Source organism: Taudactylus pleione, unplaced genomic scaffold, assembly GCF_031769625.1.
Source record: "Taudactylus pleione unplaced genomic scaffold, aTauple2 ptg000430l, whole genome shotgun sequence".
Lineage (NCBI taxonomy): Eukaryota > Metazoa > Chordata > Amphibia > Anura > Myobatrachidae > Taudactylus > Taudactylus pleione.
The window spans coordinates 2,092,961-2,112,618 of record NW_028284832.1 but is presented as its reverse complement, the minus strand read 5'-3'; the positions used below and the strand labels follow the sequence as shown (position 1 = coordinate 2,112,618).

General features: G+C 45.0%; 1 protein-coding gene across 1 annotated transcript in view; it reads right to left on the bottom strand.

Annotated features, from left to right (window-relative positions):
- Nucleotides 1–330: 330 nt before the first annotated feature.
- The window catches only part of DPEP1 (dipeptidase 1), a 56,505-nt gene continuing 37,177 nt past the window's right edge, over nucleotides 331–19,658 (bottom strand). The window contains exons 8-10 of the mRNA XM_088447361.1: nucleotides 2,191–2,266; nucleotides 999–1,134; nucleotides 331–918 (exon numbers count right to left, since the gene is read on the bottom strand). Of these exons, the coding sequence (XP_088303487.1) occupies nucleotides 745–918; nucleotides 999–1,134; nucleotides 2,191–2,266 (386 nt within the window). The 3' untranslated portion in view covers nucleotides 331–744. The remainder of the gene's footprint in view (nucleotides 919–998; nucleotides 1,135–2,190; nucleotides 2,267–19,658) is intronic.

Here is a 19,658-nt window from a genome sequence, read left to right as displayed (position 1 = left end):
CTGGGAGGGCTGCAGTGTGACAGAGATTCTGATTCATGTCAAGTCCAAGGTTTACCTTATGATTAGTTGATGAAAATTGAGCAGATTTTGAATGGGCAGTATGGTAGCAGAGTGGTTAGTATTGCAGTTCTGGGTCATGTTATTGATTCCAACCAGGGCCCTCTCTGTGTGAGGTTATATGTCCTCCCTGTGTATACTAATCTTTTTCAATTTGCTTGTTCCATCACATTCCGCAGATGCTCCATTAGAAAATGAGGTGCAGCTAAACTCTTAGTAAGTATCGTATGACCACAAAAAAACTAAAACTTTTGGTTTAAATGGATTTATTCTTTAAAGGTACCTGAACACAAGTATACCTGGAAATGAATGAGAAGTTTGACAATGGAACTGAGTAGAAGCTATTGTCTGGTATCAGCCAGCTCACACTCTGATAGGCTTCCCGCAATGACATTATTTCTGGAAAACTTGTACATATATATTTATTAATGTTACTAGAATTTATTATAAATGAGGCAACTTTTTTATACTCTGTTTAAAAAAATTTTTTTTATTTTTTTTAAATTCCAGCGAGCATTTCCCAGGTCTCCTCCTCCTCCTCAGGGCTTCACAAGATTTGGCTCCAAAACTTATTGAACTACAAGTCCCAGCCGTCCCCTGGTTGCATTTTTGTCTTGACTGCAGCATCAGTTCTTAGTCCCCACAGCACAGCTTGTTTGACAGACTGTGACCTGTGTAAATCTGCTTTCAAACCAGCAAGGTGTAAAGAAGGCACAGAAGAAAAAGTCCTTGACCCAAGCGCTGACAATTGGCTGTGTTTATTTGTTCCTTATAGCCATAGCTTGTGTGGCAGTTGCTCTTTATCGCATTGTATGATATGGGCTCATCCTTGGGAATCTCACTGTTCATTCTGATACTTGTCTAGGAAAACATAGAAAACATGTTAGCGCTCTGTTCCTATGTAGCGGTCTGCAGGCTACTAAACAGGTCTAGCACCTCACCTGTTCCACTTCATTGAAAACACGGATGAGGTTATAGGCCAGGGCTGCCTCAAGTTCCACTTTGGTCCACCCTCTCCTCAGCAGCTCAGCTACAAGGTCTGGGTATTTGGAAACATCTTCCAGACCTTGAGGAACCCTGTGGAAAATAAGTTGCTTTGGTTAAACTGGACAAGAAATATTCTAGACTGGGGGTTGTCAAATCCAGTCCTCAAGCACCACCAACTGGTCATGTTTTCAGGATTTCTTCAATTATGCACAAGGGAGTTATTCTATTTTCTGGATCAGTAATTACCCCATTTTCACATTTCCACAGACAGTAGTCCTGAAAATATGACTTATTGGTTGCACTGGATGATAGAAGCTGACAGCACCATGTTCTAGGCAATCATTAGTGGACTTTCTCTTTATAGAGAAAACAAAATCTTGTTTCAGTTTTAATTTACGGACCTTGGGCCTTATTCAGAGATGGACACAATGTCTACATTGGACGAAGTGGAGCGATATTTTTTTTGCCACTGTGTTCGTCAAAGCCTCACTGACATTCGGTGATGGGCTAGCGATGGTGGACCCTGGGAGGAATTATTCGCAAACTGTGACAGGTAGCATTCGGGTGGGGATTTTTTGTAGAAAAATTCAGGTGTTGGGACTGATTTCAGGGTGTTCTCTAGTGAGGCTCTGCGAATTCGATCGCAGCTGGAGATGAGGCCCTGGCGTCTTAGACGAGACGTTCATTCTGAGGGAGCATAGGCTTGCTCAGAGGTTCGATGTTGATCGATGTTTCTGATGCGCCCACTTTCGTACGTGAGCGGCGGATGTCAGATACTGGAGGTCGGTATCTCAGTGCACAAGACATGCAATTATAAACCAGCAAACCTGACTAAATACTTTCCTATTCACAGACCTAAAGCATGTTTCGGTGAATCGATCACAGATTGGGATTTATTATGTTCCAATTTATGATATTTAACGGTTGGGAGCTATGAGACTGTAATTTGTTCACCTGCCTTCCCGTATCTCACACGCATTCCCCACCAACAGCTGCAATTGTTAATACTTATGAACCGTCCTCAATTTTACCTTCGGTTCTCATGTCATTGTACTGTATGTTATTTATGTGTATTATGAACCCCCTCAATGTACTGTATATTTATATATTAATCTTTCTGCTTTGTGTATACCTGTGATACATTACCTGGGGACCCCATCGTAATCACCCCCAAATCCAACGGATTCATAGCCTGCAATCTTTTTGATGTAATCAAAGTGATCTGGGAAGAAGAAAGGAACGTTTTATCACAGTCACAGGATATAACAGGAAGAATGAGATTACTCCCAATGCTGGGATAAGTCCCTGAAACCTCTGATCTCTTCAGTGTAAATCTTTGGTTACATTGAGAAAAGCTGAGATAAGCTTCTCAGCCACAAATGCTGGGGAAAGGGCTTTTCTGGAATTCACAAAGAGGCCCCTAGGTCTATTACTAAACTTGTTAAAGCCAATTGGAAGGTGATACTCAATAAACATGTCATGTTCCTTCCACCCTGGAAACGGTGCCTGTCAGAATCTCAACATCAAGTAGCGGGGTTAGGGTCAGGCACTAGGGGAAGGGTTAGCTTTAGGCTGCTATACTTACCGACAGGTGTCGGTATCCTAACCCTATTGGGATTCTGACCGCCAGGATCCCGAGTGCCGACATCTCATACCCAACCCCTGGAAACATGTCTCTTACATTAATGACTGATTAATGCCAAGATTATGATGGACACATAACCTGGATATACAAGTAGTTAAGAATAAATCTAATTGGATAACATTTATTTTCCCCACTGTCCCAACCCTAGTAATATAAATCTCATTTAAGTAGAGATGAACAGTTCGGATTTCACTCTGCTCTTTGTGCCAATTTATCACAATCTGAAACCAAAGCAAAGCGCCATCTTTCATGGACGTTTTGGATCTCCCGTGGAGGAAACCTGATGCTTTACTTCGTTTTCACATCCGAACAAACCGAGTCAAATACGAACCGCTCATCTCTACATTTGAGTATCCTAATACGGAGCTAGTTTTACCCTTTCTGTCTTCCAAATCCCATGGAAAGTTTTGCAATAGCCTTCTTAGGTTTATCCGCTATAAACCTGCTTTGCTTTACCAAACCAAATAGTTTTTGGGGCCGTATTTACTAAACAACGGCCTTTCAAAGTCGCCGATTCTTAGCCCACAGAATTCAAAACGGCAATCCTATAAAATGCAAAACCACACCTGGTCTTGCATTTAATATGATTGCCGTTTTGAATTCTGTGGGTAAAGAAGATGACAGAGGCTTTGAAAATCCGCAGATTAGTAAATACTGTATAGATCCTGGTATTTGTGAGGCATCATTATTTTATAGTTTCCCAAACTCTGCCATTACAGTCCAGGTTTTAAGGATATCCATGTCTGAGTCCAGATGTACTAATTAAGTCACCTGTCCAAGCTGGATATCCTTAAAACATGGACTGTAATGGCAGCGTTTGGAAACCTCTCTTATAGGAGATATATATTAAATACCTTCTGCTCTTATTTGTTTACAGTGGAGGGCTTTCAAATTAATTTGTTCCCATCTTACTATGACCTTGGTGGCTGCTGTGTATGGTAACTCCGTAATACTCCAGTGATACTAATATACAGTAGTAGTGGAAAGTTTGTTCACCACATTGACAGATTATTTCTCATGATCTTCAGGACATTTTGATCTAAAGGCTTAAAAGCTTGGAATTAGTGCATTAGACAAATAAAAATAGTGAAGTTGATGCCTGTGTATGAGTTTCTTATTAAAACAAAAATAAGGGGTATATTTACTAAAGTGAGCGTTTTTAAAAGTGGAGTTGTTGGTTGCCTATAGCAACCAATCAGATTTTACTTATTATTTATCTAGCATCTTCTCTAGAAGATAATAGCTAGAATTGATTGGTTGCTATGGGCAACATCTCCACTTCTCACTCTAGTAAATATACCTCTAAGTTTTAGTTTTCGTTTAGAACATTGAAAGTTCTTAAATAATGATGGTCTATTACAGTAAACAAGATAATGACAATATATTCCTTGCACCAAATATTCAGTCCAATCCTATTTTCCGATAATGGAAGAGTTCTATATGATGGGATCTTCTCATATATAAATTACTCCACCAAGGACATACAAGACAAACAAATAACAGTGTGTTAGAAATATAGATGCAAATCCAAATTTCAAAGGAAGGGTAGCAAATAAACGCCCTTTTAAAATCCTTCTGTGTAAATAGATTATATTTCTAATGCTGGCCATACACGCTACAATTATCGGGACGATCCGCCCAATATCGGCGGATCGCCGCGATAATTGTAGCGTGTGGGGGGGGGCAACCGAGGGTTAAATATTGCTCGGTCGGGCATGCTGGATTGTCCAGCATGCCCGTCCGATGCGATATTTCCCAGTAACTGTCGGCCGCATCGGGCAGTGTATGCCCAGCGCAGCCGACAGACAGACATTTCCTGTGTTCCTTCCTACGGAAGGAACAGGGAAATGTCTCCACCCCCGGGGGCGGAGCGCGGATGTCGGGCTGATACACTGAGATTTCTCTCACAGTGGGCTCTATTTACTACAATCCGCATATTGAATGCGGATTGTAGTGTGGTATTACCGAGTGAATTCGCATTGCGAATTCAGGCAATATCACAGGGATTTACTATAAATCCCTTGCAGGGACAGAGCTTACGATAAAGCTCTGTCCCTGCGGATCCCATCCGCACTCTAGTCGCGGTATTTTCGGAAAAAATACCGCGACTAAGAGCCCGCGCATGCGCCGACGCTAAGCCCCACCCCGGCGCTAAGCCCCGCCCCCCACGATCGGGGATCCCCGCGACCCCCCCCTCCCTTCATTACACTTACCTGCATCCTCCTGGCCTCCGGTGATCTTCTCCGGGCTTCCCGATCAGGTGATCTCCCATACTGCACTGGGGCCCGTTCACCTGATGACCGGGCCCCAGTGTACTATGGGAGACCAGCTGACCGGAGAGGAACCATCACCGAAGGCCCGATCACCGGTCCCTGGATTCAGGTAAGTAAAAAAAAAAAAATGTTTTTAATTTTTTTTTCTTTTTTTTACAGTAATCAGCTTGCGGTCTGCTTAGACCACACAGCTGATTACTGGTACCGACTCCCGCCTCTGCTCTCCCCGTTAGAGCAGAGTGGGAGCCCGGTAACCGGGGGAGACCCTGGATAACGCCGCCTCCAGGTGGCGTTATTATCACAGGGCTTCCCCCGGTATTTTTTTACAATTTATTTTTAGTAACTCTGGTCGGATCACATTTCCCATTACAATTATGGGAAATGCGATCTGCTTTACTAAAAATAAGTGATAACTAGGGGTTGGAGTAGAATTTTACTAATTCTACTCCAAATGCCCTGTAATAACTACAGGTGAAACTAAAATAATGTGAAAAGGGTGTGAAAACACCCTTTTTCACACGAGGCTGAAGTTGGCTTCTTATTCATTTCTTATTCACTTCTTATTAATTTCTTATTCAAGCTCCAGCTTCTTATTCAGAAAAAGTTACATTAAAACATTAGAATAAAGTTAGATCACTAAACTAACACTATGTAAACAAAGAACTGTGTCCCTCACACAGTTTACAATTATTATTTTCCTGGCACAATATGGATTTTGACATGAATAGGGCAGTAAACGGGCACAGGCTCCATAATTTGTCATTTTGAATAAGAAGTAGTTGTGCAGGGGTTAACTAGCTTCGGTCATCAAATGTTACACTTGAAACCCACAGAGGGTGGTCTGGTACATATAACCCACTTGTCATTTCCCTTGACCAACAAGGATTTTGGTATGAATAGGGCAGTAAAGCGGGCACAGGCTCCATAATTTGTCATTTTGAATAAGAAGCTGTAGTTGTGCAGGGGTTAACTAGCTTCGGTCATCAAATGTTACACTTGAAACCCACAGAGGGTGGTCTGGTACATATAACCCACTTGTCATTTGCCTTGACCAACAAGGATTTTGGCATGAATAGGGCAGTAAACGGGCACAGGCTCCATAATTTGTCATTTTGAATAAGAAGCTGTAGTTGTGCAGGGGTTAACTAGCTTCGGTCATCAAATTTTACACTGAAAACCCACAGAGGGTGGTCTGGTACATATGACCCACTTGTTATTTGCCTTGACCAACAAGGATTTTGGCATGAATAGGGCAGTAAACGGGCACAGGCTCCATAATTTGTCATTTTGAATAAGAAGTTGTAGTTGTGCAGGGGTTAACTAGCTTCGGTCATCAAATGTTACACTTGAAACATACAGAGGGTGGTCTGGTACATATGACCCACTTGTCATTTGCCTTGACCAACAAGGATTTTGGCATGAATAGGGCAGTAAAGCGGGCACAGGTACCAGATTATCTCATTTTGAATAAGAAGCTGTAGTTGTGCAGGGGTTAACTAGCTTCGGTCATCAAATGTTACACTTGAAACCCACAGAGGGTGGTCTGGTACATATGACCCACTTGTCACTTGCCTTGACCAACAAGGATTTTGGCATGAATAGGGCAGTAAAGCGGGCACAGGCACCAGATTATCTCATTTTGAATAAGAAGCTGTAGTTGTGCAGGGGTTAATTAGCTTCGGTCATCAAATGTTACACTTGAAACCCACAGAGGGTGGTCTGGTACATATAACCCACTTGCCATTTCACTTGACCAACAAGGATTTTGGCATGAATAGGGCAGTAAAGCGGGCACAGGCTCCATAATTTGGCATTTTGAATAAGAAGCTGTAGTTGTGCAGGGGTTAACTAGCTTCGGTCATCAAATGTTACACTTGAAACCCACAGAGGGTGGTCTGGTACATATGACCCACTTGTCATTTGCCTTGACCAACAAGGATTTTGGCATGAATAGGGCAGTAAACGGGCATAGGCACCAGATTATCTCATTTTGAATTAGAAGCTGTAGTTGTGCAGGGGTTAACTAGCTTCGGTCATCAAATGTTACACTTGAAACCCACAGAGGGTGGTCTGGTACATATGACCCACTTGTCATTTGCCTTGACCAACAAGGATTTTGGCATGAATAGGGCAGTAAAGCGGGCACAGGCACCAGATTATCTCATTTTGAATAAGAAGCTGTAGTTGTGCAGGGGTTAACTAGCTTCGGTCATCAAATGTTACACTTGAAACCCACAGAGGGTGGTTTGGTACATATAACCCACTTGTCATTTGCCTTGCCCAACAAGGATTTTGGCATGAATAGGGCAGTAAAGCGGCCACAGGCTCCATAATTTGTCATTTTGAATAAGAAGCTGTAGTTGTGCAGGGGTTAACTAGCTTCGGTCATCAAATTTTACACTTGAAACCCACAGAGGGTGGTCAGGTACATACGACCCACTTGTCATTTGCCTTGACCAACAAGGATTTTGGCATGAATAGGGCAGTAAAGCGGGCACAGGCTCCATAATTTGTCATTTTGAATAAGAAGCTGTAGTTGTGCAGGGGTTAACTAGCTTCGGTCATCAAATGTTACACTTGAAACCCACAGAGGGTGGTCTGATACATATGACCCACTTGTCATTTGCCTTGACCAACAAGGATTTTGGCATGAATAGGGCAGTAAAGCGGGCACAGGCTCCATAATTTGTCATTTTGAATAAGAAGCTGTAGTTGTGCAGGGGTTAACTAGCTTCGGTCATCAAATGTTACACTTGAAACCCACAGAGGTTGGTTTAGTACATATAACCCACTTGCCATTTGCCTTGACCAGCAAGGATTTGGGCATAAATAGGGCAGTAATGTGGGCATATGCACCAGATTTCTTAATTTTGAATAATTACCTGTAGTTTTTCAAGGGTTAAATAGCGTTGGTCAACAAATTTGACAATTGGGGTCTTTCCCTAAATTAGTAAAAACCCCAAACCTCTGAGCATGGTCTGGTATTGGAATAGAGGAAAAAAAATCTGTGTGGGGTTCACCTTTTCTTCCGATAACCAGCACTAGGCTGGTTATAGGGAGAATGGGGTAACACTATAGCAGGGAGACACACTTAGCGTGGTGTCCTCCTACCATCACATTATCCAGCACTAGGCTGGTTATAGGGAGGAAGGGGGTAACACTATAGCAGGGAGACACACTTAGCGTGGTGTCCTCCTGCCATCACATTATCCAGCACTAGGCTGGTTATAGGGAGGAAGGGGGTAACATTATACCCGGGAGACACACTTAGCGTGGTGTCCTCCTGCCATCACATTAACCAGCCCCAGACTATTCAGCATGTTTCTGGAATCTCTCGGAAAGCTGGTACACCGGCAGTTGTGTAATAAGGGGGTGCGTGTGGGGCACCTTGCCCTGGGCACCATCTGACAGCCCCGGCAGAGGGGGTAGCTGATGTCCAGGGCGATGTCCAGTGCTCAGTGGCGTAACTAGGGCAGGGTCGCCGCGGCCGGTGACGCCCCCGCACTGCCGGCCACGGTACTGGCCCATCCTAGTTAAACAGTGTAGTGTCGAGCGCAGTGAGGAGCTCATTCAGAGTCGGTCGCTGCTGGCGGCCACTCGCTTTGCATGTGGGCAGGTGTTTTTTTTTTTTTATCTCCGGCTGCTCGCAAAGCTGTGGGTGACCATCCACAGCTTGTGCGATCGGGCTGGAGACAGTCATAATTATCATGACCATCGGGCTTGCGACGAGACCCTGTGGTAGGGTCTAGCTGCCGCAAGCCTGAGTGTACTTCTTGCTCTAATAGAGCAGGAAGTCCACTACTGACATCACTAGTGATGTCAGTAACCCCTCCTAAAAACGCCAGACGTTCCTAAGGGAACGCATGCGTTTGTCCGCCCACAAAACAGGGCGAGCTGTCAATCAACATCGACAGCCGTCCCGTCTTGTTGTGAGCCCCGTAGCGACTGACCTTCAGTCGCTCAGCTGGTCTCGCACATGCACCTGCTGGACGCAGTGCATACGCAAACATCGAGCCGCTTGCGAGTGCTGTGCGCTCGCGAGTGGCTCTGAGTGAGCTCCTGAGTGCGGTCAGCATTTACTCAGGACCGGCGCTAGGCTTCCCTGCGCCCAGCACTGTCCTGTGCTGCACAGCCGCGCCCCTTCTCTCCCCGAGCGCTTACCTAATAGCGCCAGGCGAAGGGTGGGAGGCGGGCTCAGGATAGCCCATAGAGCCGCCAGTGCATTTACAGCAGCCAATGAGAGTCAGACAGACTCTCATTGTCTGCTGCTGCGCCCACTGCAAGAGCTGGGCTGGAGCTCACTAATGAGCTCCTGTAGTGGGTTATGGGAGAGATGTCATGACGTCTCTCCCATAATGCAGAGTGCGCCAGCCCGGGAGGACTGCGGTGGTGCGGACGGCGGCGTGAGCAGGAGCGTGGATTCAAGTTATTTATTTATTTTTTTTACTTGTGTGTTTGTCTAATGGGGGTACTGCAACAGGGGGGGAGGTGACCTCTACTAGGGACTACTACTAACGTATGGAGGTAACTACTATTGGGGGCACTGCATTGGGGGGGCTCTACTGGGGACTATTACTGGATAGGGGATCACTACTGGGGGCCTGCATAAGTGGGACCACTACTGCGATCTGCATAAGTGGGACCACTACTGGGGGCACCGTATAAGGGGAACTAATGGCGGGCTGCATAAGAAGGACTACGACAGGGGGAACTGTGTAAGGGGCACTGCATATGGGGGATCACTACTGGGGGCATCGTATAAGGGGAACTGATGGGTGACTGCATAAGGGGGACCACTACTAGGGGTACTGTATAAGGGACACTACTAAGGGCCTGCATAAGAGGGATCACTACTGGGGACATTGTATACTTGGGGTACTGTATAAGGGGTACTACTGGGGGCCTGCATAAGAGGGACCACTACTGGGGCACTGCAGAGGGGGGACTGTATAAGGGGCACTGCATTAAGGTGCATATGGAATGGAAAGAAATGTTCAGAGTGACGAGATAGGGATGTGTGTCATGTTGACACTCCCCATTTTTAAGTGTCCACGCCCATTTTTTGTCACACGCACATAGGGGGGGTCCATTTTTAAACTTGTCCTGGGCTCCATATACCCTAGTTAAGCCGCTGCCAGTGCTGTGACCAAATGCTTGATCCCAGTGCCTTAGTCCTGCAGTCCGGTGAGATGTATCCCCAGCAGGACACATAAGTGTCCGGTGCTGGGACAGTATGTCTGTTTTCAGTGCCGGTCAAGGCCCAGCAGCGGCTGACATGTGGCGCCAGCTACTAGCTGAGTGCAGCTCATTGACCGCCGGCCATTGAAGAGGGGTGACAATTTGAATTTGAGCCAATCACAGTGGTGACAATTTTGACAATCTGAGCCAATCACGGCGTGCACCGGCAGCCAATAGAAATCGGCCACAGTGAGCCATTCATTGTAAGCCGCATCATGGCTGGCTATGCCGGTGGCGTCTAGCGTCAGATGTCTCTGGGAGGAAGAGTCAATTTGGCGGAAATGGGTGAAGAGCTCCAGCGGCCGTGGAAGAGTCCAGAAGACACCGGGCTCAAAAGAGAAGAGCTCCAGCGGCTGCAGAAGACGCTAGGAGACACTTGGCTCAATAGAGAAGAGCTCTGGCAGCGCCGCTACTGGCCAGAATGGGCCAGCGACAGAAGAAAGCGGCTGAGGACCAGAGAATACTGCAGTGGTTGGGAAGTAAAAAAGCGAATGAAGATCCTCACTGCATCCTCTCCCACCCGACAGGTAGACCCTCTTTGAGGCCTTACCATCATTAACCCCTCCCTAGACCATAAGATTGTTAGGCAGTAGGCACGTAAGGGTCATGAGGCCTTAAGCCTGTGGCACAAATAGGCGGGCATTAGGCCTGTGCTCCTAAGGCTATAATTGACCCTGGGCAATAGGCTCAGGTCACATAAATAAGCGAGGTGCCAACTTCTCATCTTGCCCTGGGTGCCAAACACCATAGTTATTCCCCTGGACCTTGGTCACTGCTACCTGGGTGAAGACTACTGTGGCAGTGGGAGTTTGCCAGCTCAAGGCGAAGACTACAGGAAGCACTGAGATCGTGGGAGTCGACCCACCTCGGGTGAAGAACACATAGTGATTGTGGATGAACTAGGCTTAGTTCAGCCAAAGACTACTGGACTGGTAAATCTAATTGCATTGTATTTTCATTCAATTGCATACTATTTTAATTGTCAGGCATTAGGCCCATGGCCACTGTGGGCGTTAAGCCCTAATCAGCAGGGACGGACTTTGTTAGGCGGACAATAAGCCTGAGCCAGAGAGGGCACTAGTCCCACAAGGTATAAGGGGCATTAGGCCCTATAGGGTTAATTTGGGATCCACATCATTAACCTATTGTTAGGTGGGCAATAGGCAATACATAGTGTCATTGATCCCCTAGAAGGCAGGCATTGAGCCTGAGGCAGCAGAAGATGATTAAGCCCTGTAGTACTGTTCTAATTTGATAAGAATGTATTGTGATTTGTAACCTTGTTACCTCGTCATCTCAGCTACTGCAATCAGGCCTCCATTATAAGGAAGGCTGTAGTAAGGTACCTGTTTGTGATTATTGTAATGTTTTGTAACTGCATTATTCCATTGTCCTGTAACAATTATTGCATTATTGGTGTAGATGCATTGTTGGGGAGCATAGGGGTAGCATGGTGATATGGAGTGCACTACATCCACCCTGTATTGCTGTTGGCAGGGTGCTGATGTATGTATGAGTAGTCAGGTTGGTGTAGATGTTGAGGAGCATAGGGGTAGCATGGTGATATGGAGTGCACTACATCCAGCCTGTGTTGCTGTTGGCAGGATGCTGGTGTATGTATGAGTAGTCAGGTTGGTGTGTGTGGTCAGAGGCGTCACCTACCTTGGTGTCACCTGGTGCGGATGCTCTGAGTCCTCCTGCGCGCCATAGGCGTGCTCTCCCGGAAGGGGCGTGGCTTCGCATGAAGGGGCGTGACCTCGCCCGTGAAGCGACACCCCTTATGTGACCCGATCTTGGGTGCATTACCGCCTCCCGTTCTCGTCACACAGTGGGCTTCCCCAGTGCTCCTGCAGCTGTTGGGGCAGCCCACAGTCTCTCCCTGCCTCTCTCCGCGTCCTGGCATCACGGTGACACCATCCGACGGGGTGACACCAAAATAGCAGAGCAGCTCTGCTATTTTGGTGTCAAACCCTTCGGATGGTGTCACCCAGTGCGGCCCGCCCCCAGTGGCGGTTCTAGGGGCGGGCTAACAGGGCAGTCGCCCAGAGCGCCGGCCCCTAGAGGGCACCACTGATTCCCCAGGAGGGCAAAAATAAAAATCCCATAAGAAAAAAAAAAAAACCCAGCGCCAGTCACCCCCGCGTTGATATTTGTTATCAGCAGGCACCCGGCTACCTCTCTGCAGCGGCAGTCGAAGCTCACTCCAGAGATCCAGCTCCCGCATAGAGCACTATGGGAGGGACATCCTGACGTCATGAAGTCTCTCCCATAGATCTGTGGTGGAGCCGCGGTCGGACCAGACGGCAGCGGACGCAGGAGCGGGGCCTAAGGTAAGTATGATGTTTGTATTTTTTATTTTTCAGAAGGGAGACATGGGGGCATGTCTATAAGGGGGCATTACTACTGGGGGCATGTCTATAAGGGGGCATTACTACTGGGGGCATGTCTATAAAGGGGCATTACTACTGGGGACATTACTACAGGTGGCATGTCTATAAGGGGGCATTACTACTGGGGGCACTACTATAGGGGGCACTAATGGGGGCATTACAACTGTGGGCACTACTATAGGGGGCATTCCTACTGTGGGCACTACTATAGGGGGCATTATTACTGGGGGCACTACTAATGTGGGCACTACTATAGGGGGCACCACTATTGGAGGCACTACTATAGGGTACTTTACCAATGGGGGCATTAACACTGTGGGTACTACTGAGGGCACTGCATGGGGAGCACCAATACTGGGGCCATTGTGTAAGAGACACCACTGCTGTGAGCATTCTATAAGGGGCACCACTACTGTGGGCATTGTATTAGGGGCACTACTACTCAGTACTGTGGACCTTGTGTATAAGGGGCACTAATTTGAGCATTGTGTAAAAGGGGCACCACTGTGTGTCATAACATGAATAAGGGACTAATGTGTGGCGTAATTTGAATTGGCGATACTGTATTATAGAGGGCATTACTGTGTGTGGCACAATGTATTATACAGGGCATTACTGCGTGTGACATAATGTATTATACAGGGCATTACTGCGTGTGACATAATGTATAATACAGGGCATTACTGCGTGTGGCATAATGTGTTATACAAATTCTTACTGCGTGTGGCATAATGTGTTAAACAGGGCATTACTGCATGTGGCATAATGTGTTATAAAAGCCATTACTGCATGTGGCATAATGTGTTATACAGGGCATTACTGCATGTGGCATAATGTGTTATAAAAGCCATTACTGCATGTGGCATAATGTGTTTATAAAGGGCATTACTGCATGTGGCATAATGTGTTTATAAAGGGCATTACTGTGTGTGGAATTATGTGTTATAAAGGGCATTACTGCACATGGCAATTAATCGCCACGAGGGGAGAGCTTGAGGGGAAGCCCAGCACCTTCGTAAGTGCTGGGCACGCCCTACAGTGTGATGAATTGGGGGTGATCCGCAAGGACACACCCCCTTTCCGGAAGCGCGTGCGCTTTCAGCGCAAGCAGAGGAACGTCTTCAAAAAAAGTTGGCAACTAAAAGTTGACCCTAAGCTCCACAATGTCTAGAACCGGCCCTGCCCGCACCCCCCTTGTGATGCCAGTGTGTGTGGTAAACACTAAAGAAAGAAGTCAGTCTAGTGAAGCCGTGTAGGTGGCTGTTGTTTTGTGTTTATCTGCAGGTACTGAGATCCGGATCATTTGTCCTTTGCCCAAATTATTTATGCCAAAATCCTTGTTGGTCAAGGGAAATGGCAAGTGGGTCATGTGTACTCTGTGGGTTCCAAGAGTCAAATTTGTTGACCAAGGATATTTAACCCCTGCACAACTACAGCTTCTTATTCAAAATGACAAATTATGGAGCCTGTGCCCGTTTTACTGCCCTATTCATGCCAAAATCCTTGTTGGTCAAGGCAAATGACAAGTGGGTCATATGTACCAGACCACCCTCTGTGGGTTTCAAGTGTAAAATTTGATGACCGAAGCTAGTTAACCCCTGCACAACTACAGCTTCTTATTCAAAATGACAAATTATGGAGCCTGTGCCCGCTTTACTGCCCTATTCATGACAAAATCCTTGTTGGTCAAGGCAAATGACAAGTGGGTTATATGTACCAGACCACCCCCTGTGGGTTTCAAGTGTAACATTTGATGACCGAAGCTAGTTAACCCCTGCACAACTACAGCTTCTTATTCAAAATGACAAATTATGGAGCCTGTGCCCGTTTACTGCCCTATTCATGCCAAAATCCTTGTTGGTCAAGGCAAATGACAAGTGGGTTATATGTACCAGACCACCCTCTGTGGGTTTCAAGTGTAACATTTGATGACCGAAGCTAGTTAACCCCTGCACAACTACAGCTTCTTATTCAAAATGATATAATATGGTGCCTGTGCCCGCTTTACTGCCCTATTCATGCCAAAATCCTTGTTGGTCAAGGCAAATGACAAGTGGGTTATATGTACCAGACCACCCTCTGTGGGTTTCAAGTGTAACATTTGATGACCAAAGCTAGTTAACCCCTGCACAACTACAGCTTCTTATTCAAAATGACAAATTATGGAGCCTGTGCCTGCCCATTTACTGCCCTATTCATGACAAAATCCTTGTTGGTCAAGGCAAATGACAAGTGGGTTATATGTACCAGACCACCCCCTGTGGGTTTCAAGTGTAACATTTGTTGACCAAGGATATTTAACCCCTGCACAACTACAGCTTCTTATTCAAAATGACAAATTATGGAGCCTGTGCCCGTTTTACTGCCCTATTCATGCCAAAATCCTTGTTGGTCAAGGCAAATGACAAGTGGGTCATATGTACCAGACCACCCTCTGTGGGTTTCAAGTGTAAAATTTGATGACCGAAGCTAGTTAACCCCTGCACAACTACAGCTTCTTATTCAAAATGACAAATTATGGAGCCTGTGCCCGCTTTACTGCCCTATTCATGACAAAATCCTTGTTGGTCAAGGCAAATGACAAGTGGGTTATATGTACCAGACCACCCCCTGTGGGTTTCAAGTGTAACATTTGATGACCGAAGCTAGTTAACCCCTGCACAACTACAGCTTCTTATTCAAAATGACAAATTATGGAGCCTGTGCCCGTTTACTGCCCTATTCATGCCAAAATCCTTGTTGGTCAAGGCAAATGACAAGTGGGTTATATGTACCAGACCACCCTCTGTGGGTTTCAAGTGTAACATTTGATGACCGAAGCTAGTTAACCCCTGCACAACTACAGCTTCTTATTCAAAATGATATAATATGGTGCCTGTGCCCGCTTTACTGCCCTATTCATGCCAAAATCCTTGTTGGTCAAGGCAAATGACAAGTGGGTTATATGTACCAGACCACCCTCTGTGGGTTTCAAGTGTAACATTTGATGACCAAAGCTAGTTAACCCCTGCACAACTACAGCTTCTTATTCAAAATGACAAATTATGGAGCCTGTGCCTGCCCATTTACTGCCCTATTCATGACAAAATCCTTGTTGGTCAAGGCAAATGACAAGTGGGTTATATGTACCAGACCACCCCCTGTGGGTTTCAAGTGTAACATTTGTTGACCAAGGATATTTAACCCCTGCACAACTACAGCTTCTTATTCAAAATGACAAATTATGGAGCCTGTGCCCGTTTTACTGCCCTATTCATGCCAAAATCCTTGTTGGTCAAGGCAAATGACAAGTGGGTCATATGTACCAGACCACCCTCTGTGGGTTTCAAGTGTAAAATTTGATGACCGAAGCTAGTTAACCCCTGCACAACTACAGCTTCTTATTCAAAATGACAAATTATGGAGCCTGTGCCTGCCCATTTACTGCCCTATTCATGACAAAATCCTTGTTGGTCAAGGCAAATGACAAGTGGGTTATATGTACCAGACCACCCCCTGTGGGTTTCAAGTGTAACATTTGATGACCGAAGCTAGTTAACCCCTGCACAACTACAGCTTCTTATTCAAAATGACAAATTATGGAGCCTGTGCCCGTTTTACTGCCCTATTCATGCCAAAATCCTTGTTGGTCAAGGCAAATGACAAGTGGGTCATATGTACCAGACCACCCTCTGTGGGTTTCAAGTGTAAAATTTGATGACCGAAGCTAGTTAACCCCTGCACAACTACAGCTTCTTATTCAAAATGACAAATTATGGAGCCTGTGCCCGCTTTACTGCCCTATTCATGACAAAATCCTTGTTGGTCAAGGCAAATGACAAGTGGGTTATATGTACCAGACCACCCCCTGTGGGTTTCAAGTGTAACATTTGATGACCGAAGCTAGTTAACCCCTGCACAACTACAGCTTCTTATTCAAAATGACAAATTATGGAGCCTGTGCCCGTTTACTGCCCTATTCATGCCAAAATCCTTGTTGGTCAAGGCAAATGACAAGTGGGTTATATGTACCAGACCACCCTCTGTGGGTTTCAAGTGTAACATTTGATGACCGAAGCTAGTTAACCCCTGCACAACTACAGCTTCTTATTCAAAATGAGATAATCTGGTGCTTGTGCCCGCTTTACTGCCCTATTCATGCCAAAATCCTTGTTGGTCAAGGCAAATGACAAGTGGGTTATATGTACCAGACCACCCTCTGTGGGTTTCAAGTGTAACATTTGATGACCAAAGCTAGTTAACCCCTGCACAACTACAGCTTCTTATTCAAAATGACAAATTATGGAGCCTGTGCCCATTTACTGCCCTATTCATGCCAAAATCCTTGTTGGTCAAGGCAAATGACAAGTGGGTTATATGTACCTGACCACCCTCTGTGGGTTTCAAGTGTAACATTTGATGACCGAAGCTAGTTAACCCCTGCACAACTACAGCTTCTTATTCAAAATGAGATAATCTGGTGCCTGTGCCCGCTTTACTGCCCTATTCATGCCAAAATCCTTGTTGGTCAAGGCAAATGACAAGTGGGTTATATGTACCAGACCACCCTCTGTGGGTTTCAAGTGTGACATTTGATGACCGAAGCTAGTTAACCCCTGCACAACTACAGCTTCTTATTCAAAATGACAAATTATGGAGCCTGTGCCCATTTACTGCCTTATTCATGCCAAAATCCTTGTTGGTCAAGGCAAATGACAAGTGGGTCATATGTACCAGACCACCCTCTGTGGGTTTCAAGTGTAAAATTTGATGACCGAAGCTAGTTAACCCCTGCACAACTACAGCTTCTTATTCAAAATGACAAATTATGGAGCCTGTGCCCGCTTTACTGCCGTATTCATGCCAAAATCCTTGATGGTCAAGGCAAATGACAAGTGGGTTATATGTACCAGACCACCCTCTGTGGGTTTCAAGTGTAACATTTGATGACCGAAGCTAGTTAACCCCTGCACAACTACAGCTTCTTATTCAAAATGATATAATATGGTGCCTGTGCCCGCTTTACTGCCCTATTCATGCCAAAATCCTTGTTGGTCAAGGCAAATGACAAGTGGGTCATATGTACCAGACCACCCTCTGTGGGTTTCAAGTGTAACATTTGATGACCGAAGCTAGTTAACCCCTGCACAACTACAGCTTCTTATTCAAAATGACAAATTATGGAGCCTGTGCCTGCCCATTTACTGCCCTATTCATGCCAAAATCCTTGTTGGTCAAGGCAAATGACAAGTGGGTCATATATACCAGACCACCCTCTGTGGGTTTCAAGTGTAACATTTGATGACCAAAGCTAGTTAACCCCTGCACAACTACAGCTTCTTATTCAAAATGACAAATTATGGAGCCTGTGCCCGTTTACTGCCCTATTCATGCCAAAATCCTTGTTGGTCAAGGCAAATGACAAGTGGGTTATATGTACCAGACCACCCTCTGTGGGTTTCAAGTGTAACATTTGATGACCGAAGCTAGTTAACCCCTGCACAACTACAGCTTCTTATTCAAAATGACAAATTATGGAGCCTGTGCCTGCCCATTTACTGCCCTATTCATGCCAAAATCCTTGTTGGTCAAGGCAAATGACAAGTGGGTCATATATACCAGACCACCCTCTGTGGGTTTCAAGTGTAACATTTGATGACCGAAGCTAGTTAATCCCTGCACAACTACAGCTTCTTATTCAAAATGAGATAATCTGGTGCCTGTGCCCGCTTTACTGCCCTATTCATGCCAAAATCCTTGTTGGTCAAGGCAAATGACAAGTGGGTTATATGTACCAGACCACCCTCTGTGGGTTTCAAGTGTAACACTTGATGACCGAAGCTAGTTAACCCCTGCACAACTACAGCGTCTTATTCAAAATGACAAAATGTGGTGCCTGTGCCCGCTTTACTGCCCTATTCATGCCAAAATCCATATTGTGCCAGGAAAATAATAATTGTAAACTGTGTAAGGGACACAATTCTTTGTTTACATAGTGTTAGTTTAGTGATCTAACTTTATTCTAATGTTTTAATGTAACTTTTTCTGAATAAGAAGCTGGAGCTTGAATAAGAAATGAATAAGAAATGAATAAGAAATGAATAAGAAGTGAATAAGAAATGAATAAGAAGCCAACTTCAGCCTCGTCTTTTTCACTTTATTTTAGTAAAAATAATGTTAATAAATAGAGCCCAGTGTATGCCGGCGACATCTGCGGCTGGCAGGCTGCCACATAGAATGTCTGTCGGTCTAACAGGCATTTTATCTGGCAGTGTATGCCCAGCATAACACACTGTTATTTATTTGTCTTGTATGTCCTTGGTGGAGTAATTTATATATGAGAAGATCCCATCATCTAGAACTCTTCCATTATCGGAAAATAGGATTGGACTGAATATTTGGCGATAGGAATATATTGTCATTATCTTGTTCGCTGTTCATTTGACAAGTTAGGGTGACTTGTTCATTGACAATTCTATGCTGCCTTATTTTGCACCTATTGTTAAGTTGTTCTTTTTATGGTCTATTACAGTGTTTATCTTTGCTAGGTTGTGCTGTTCTTGCCATATTATGGACTACTGTGACCAGAAAAGATGGCTTTATAGGGGTTTTTTAAGACCCACCAGACATTGTCATAATATAGCTGGTTGACATTAAAACAATTCCACAATTTACTGTGACATTTACTATCTGTGCCCTGAATACGATGCTTTCATCATTGTGGTACACCAATCTCCACCTCTTAGGGAGTTTCTACATGAAATCGACCTTATTTTTTTCCAATAAAATGTTCATTTTGGAGGGGAATTCATACACAGCTGCTACTTCACTGTTTAGATTTGTCTGTAGAAACTAATTTCAAGCAATAAAGCATAAGCCTTTAAATTGAAATGTTAAGATCATGAGAACCATAAGGTCTGGTGTATCATGTATATACAATACCGCAAAGTGTTGTGCTCTACTAATATTAATGTAAAGAACTGGAATGCAACCACATTGTACAGAAACAGGAGGAAACCTCAGCACTCAATTCAGATTTATTAATGATACTTCAAGCTGTTCTCTATATTAATCCTGCGTTCCACATTA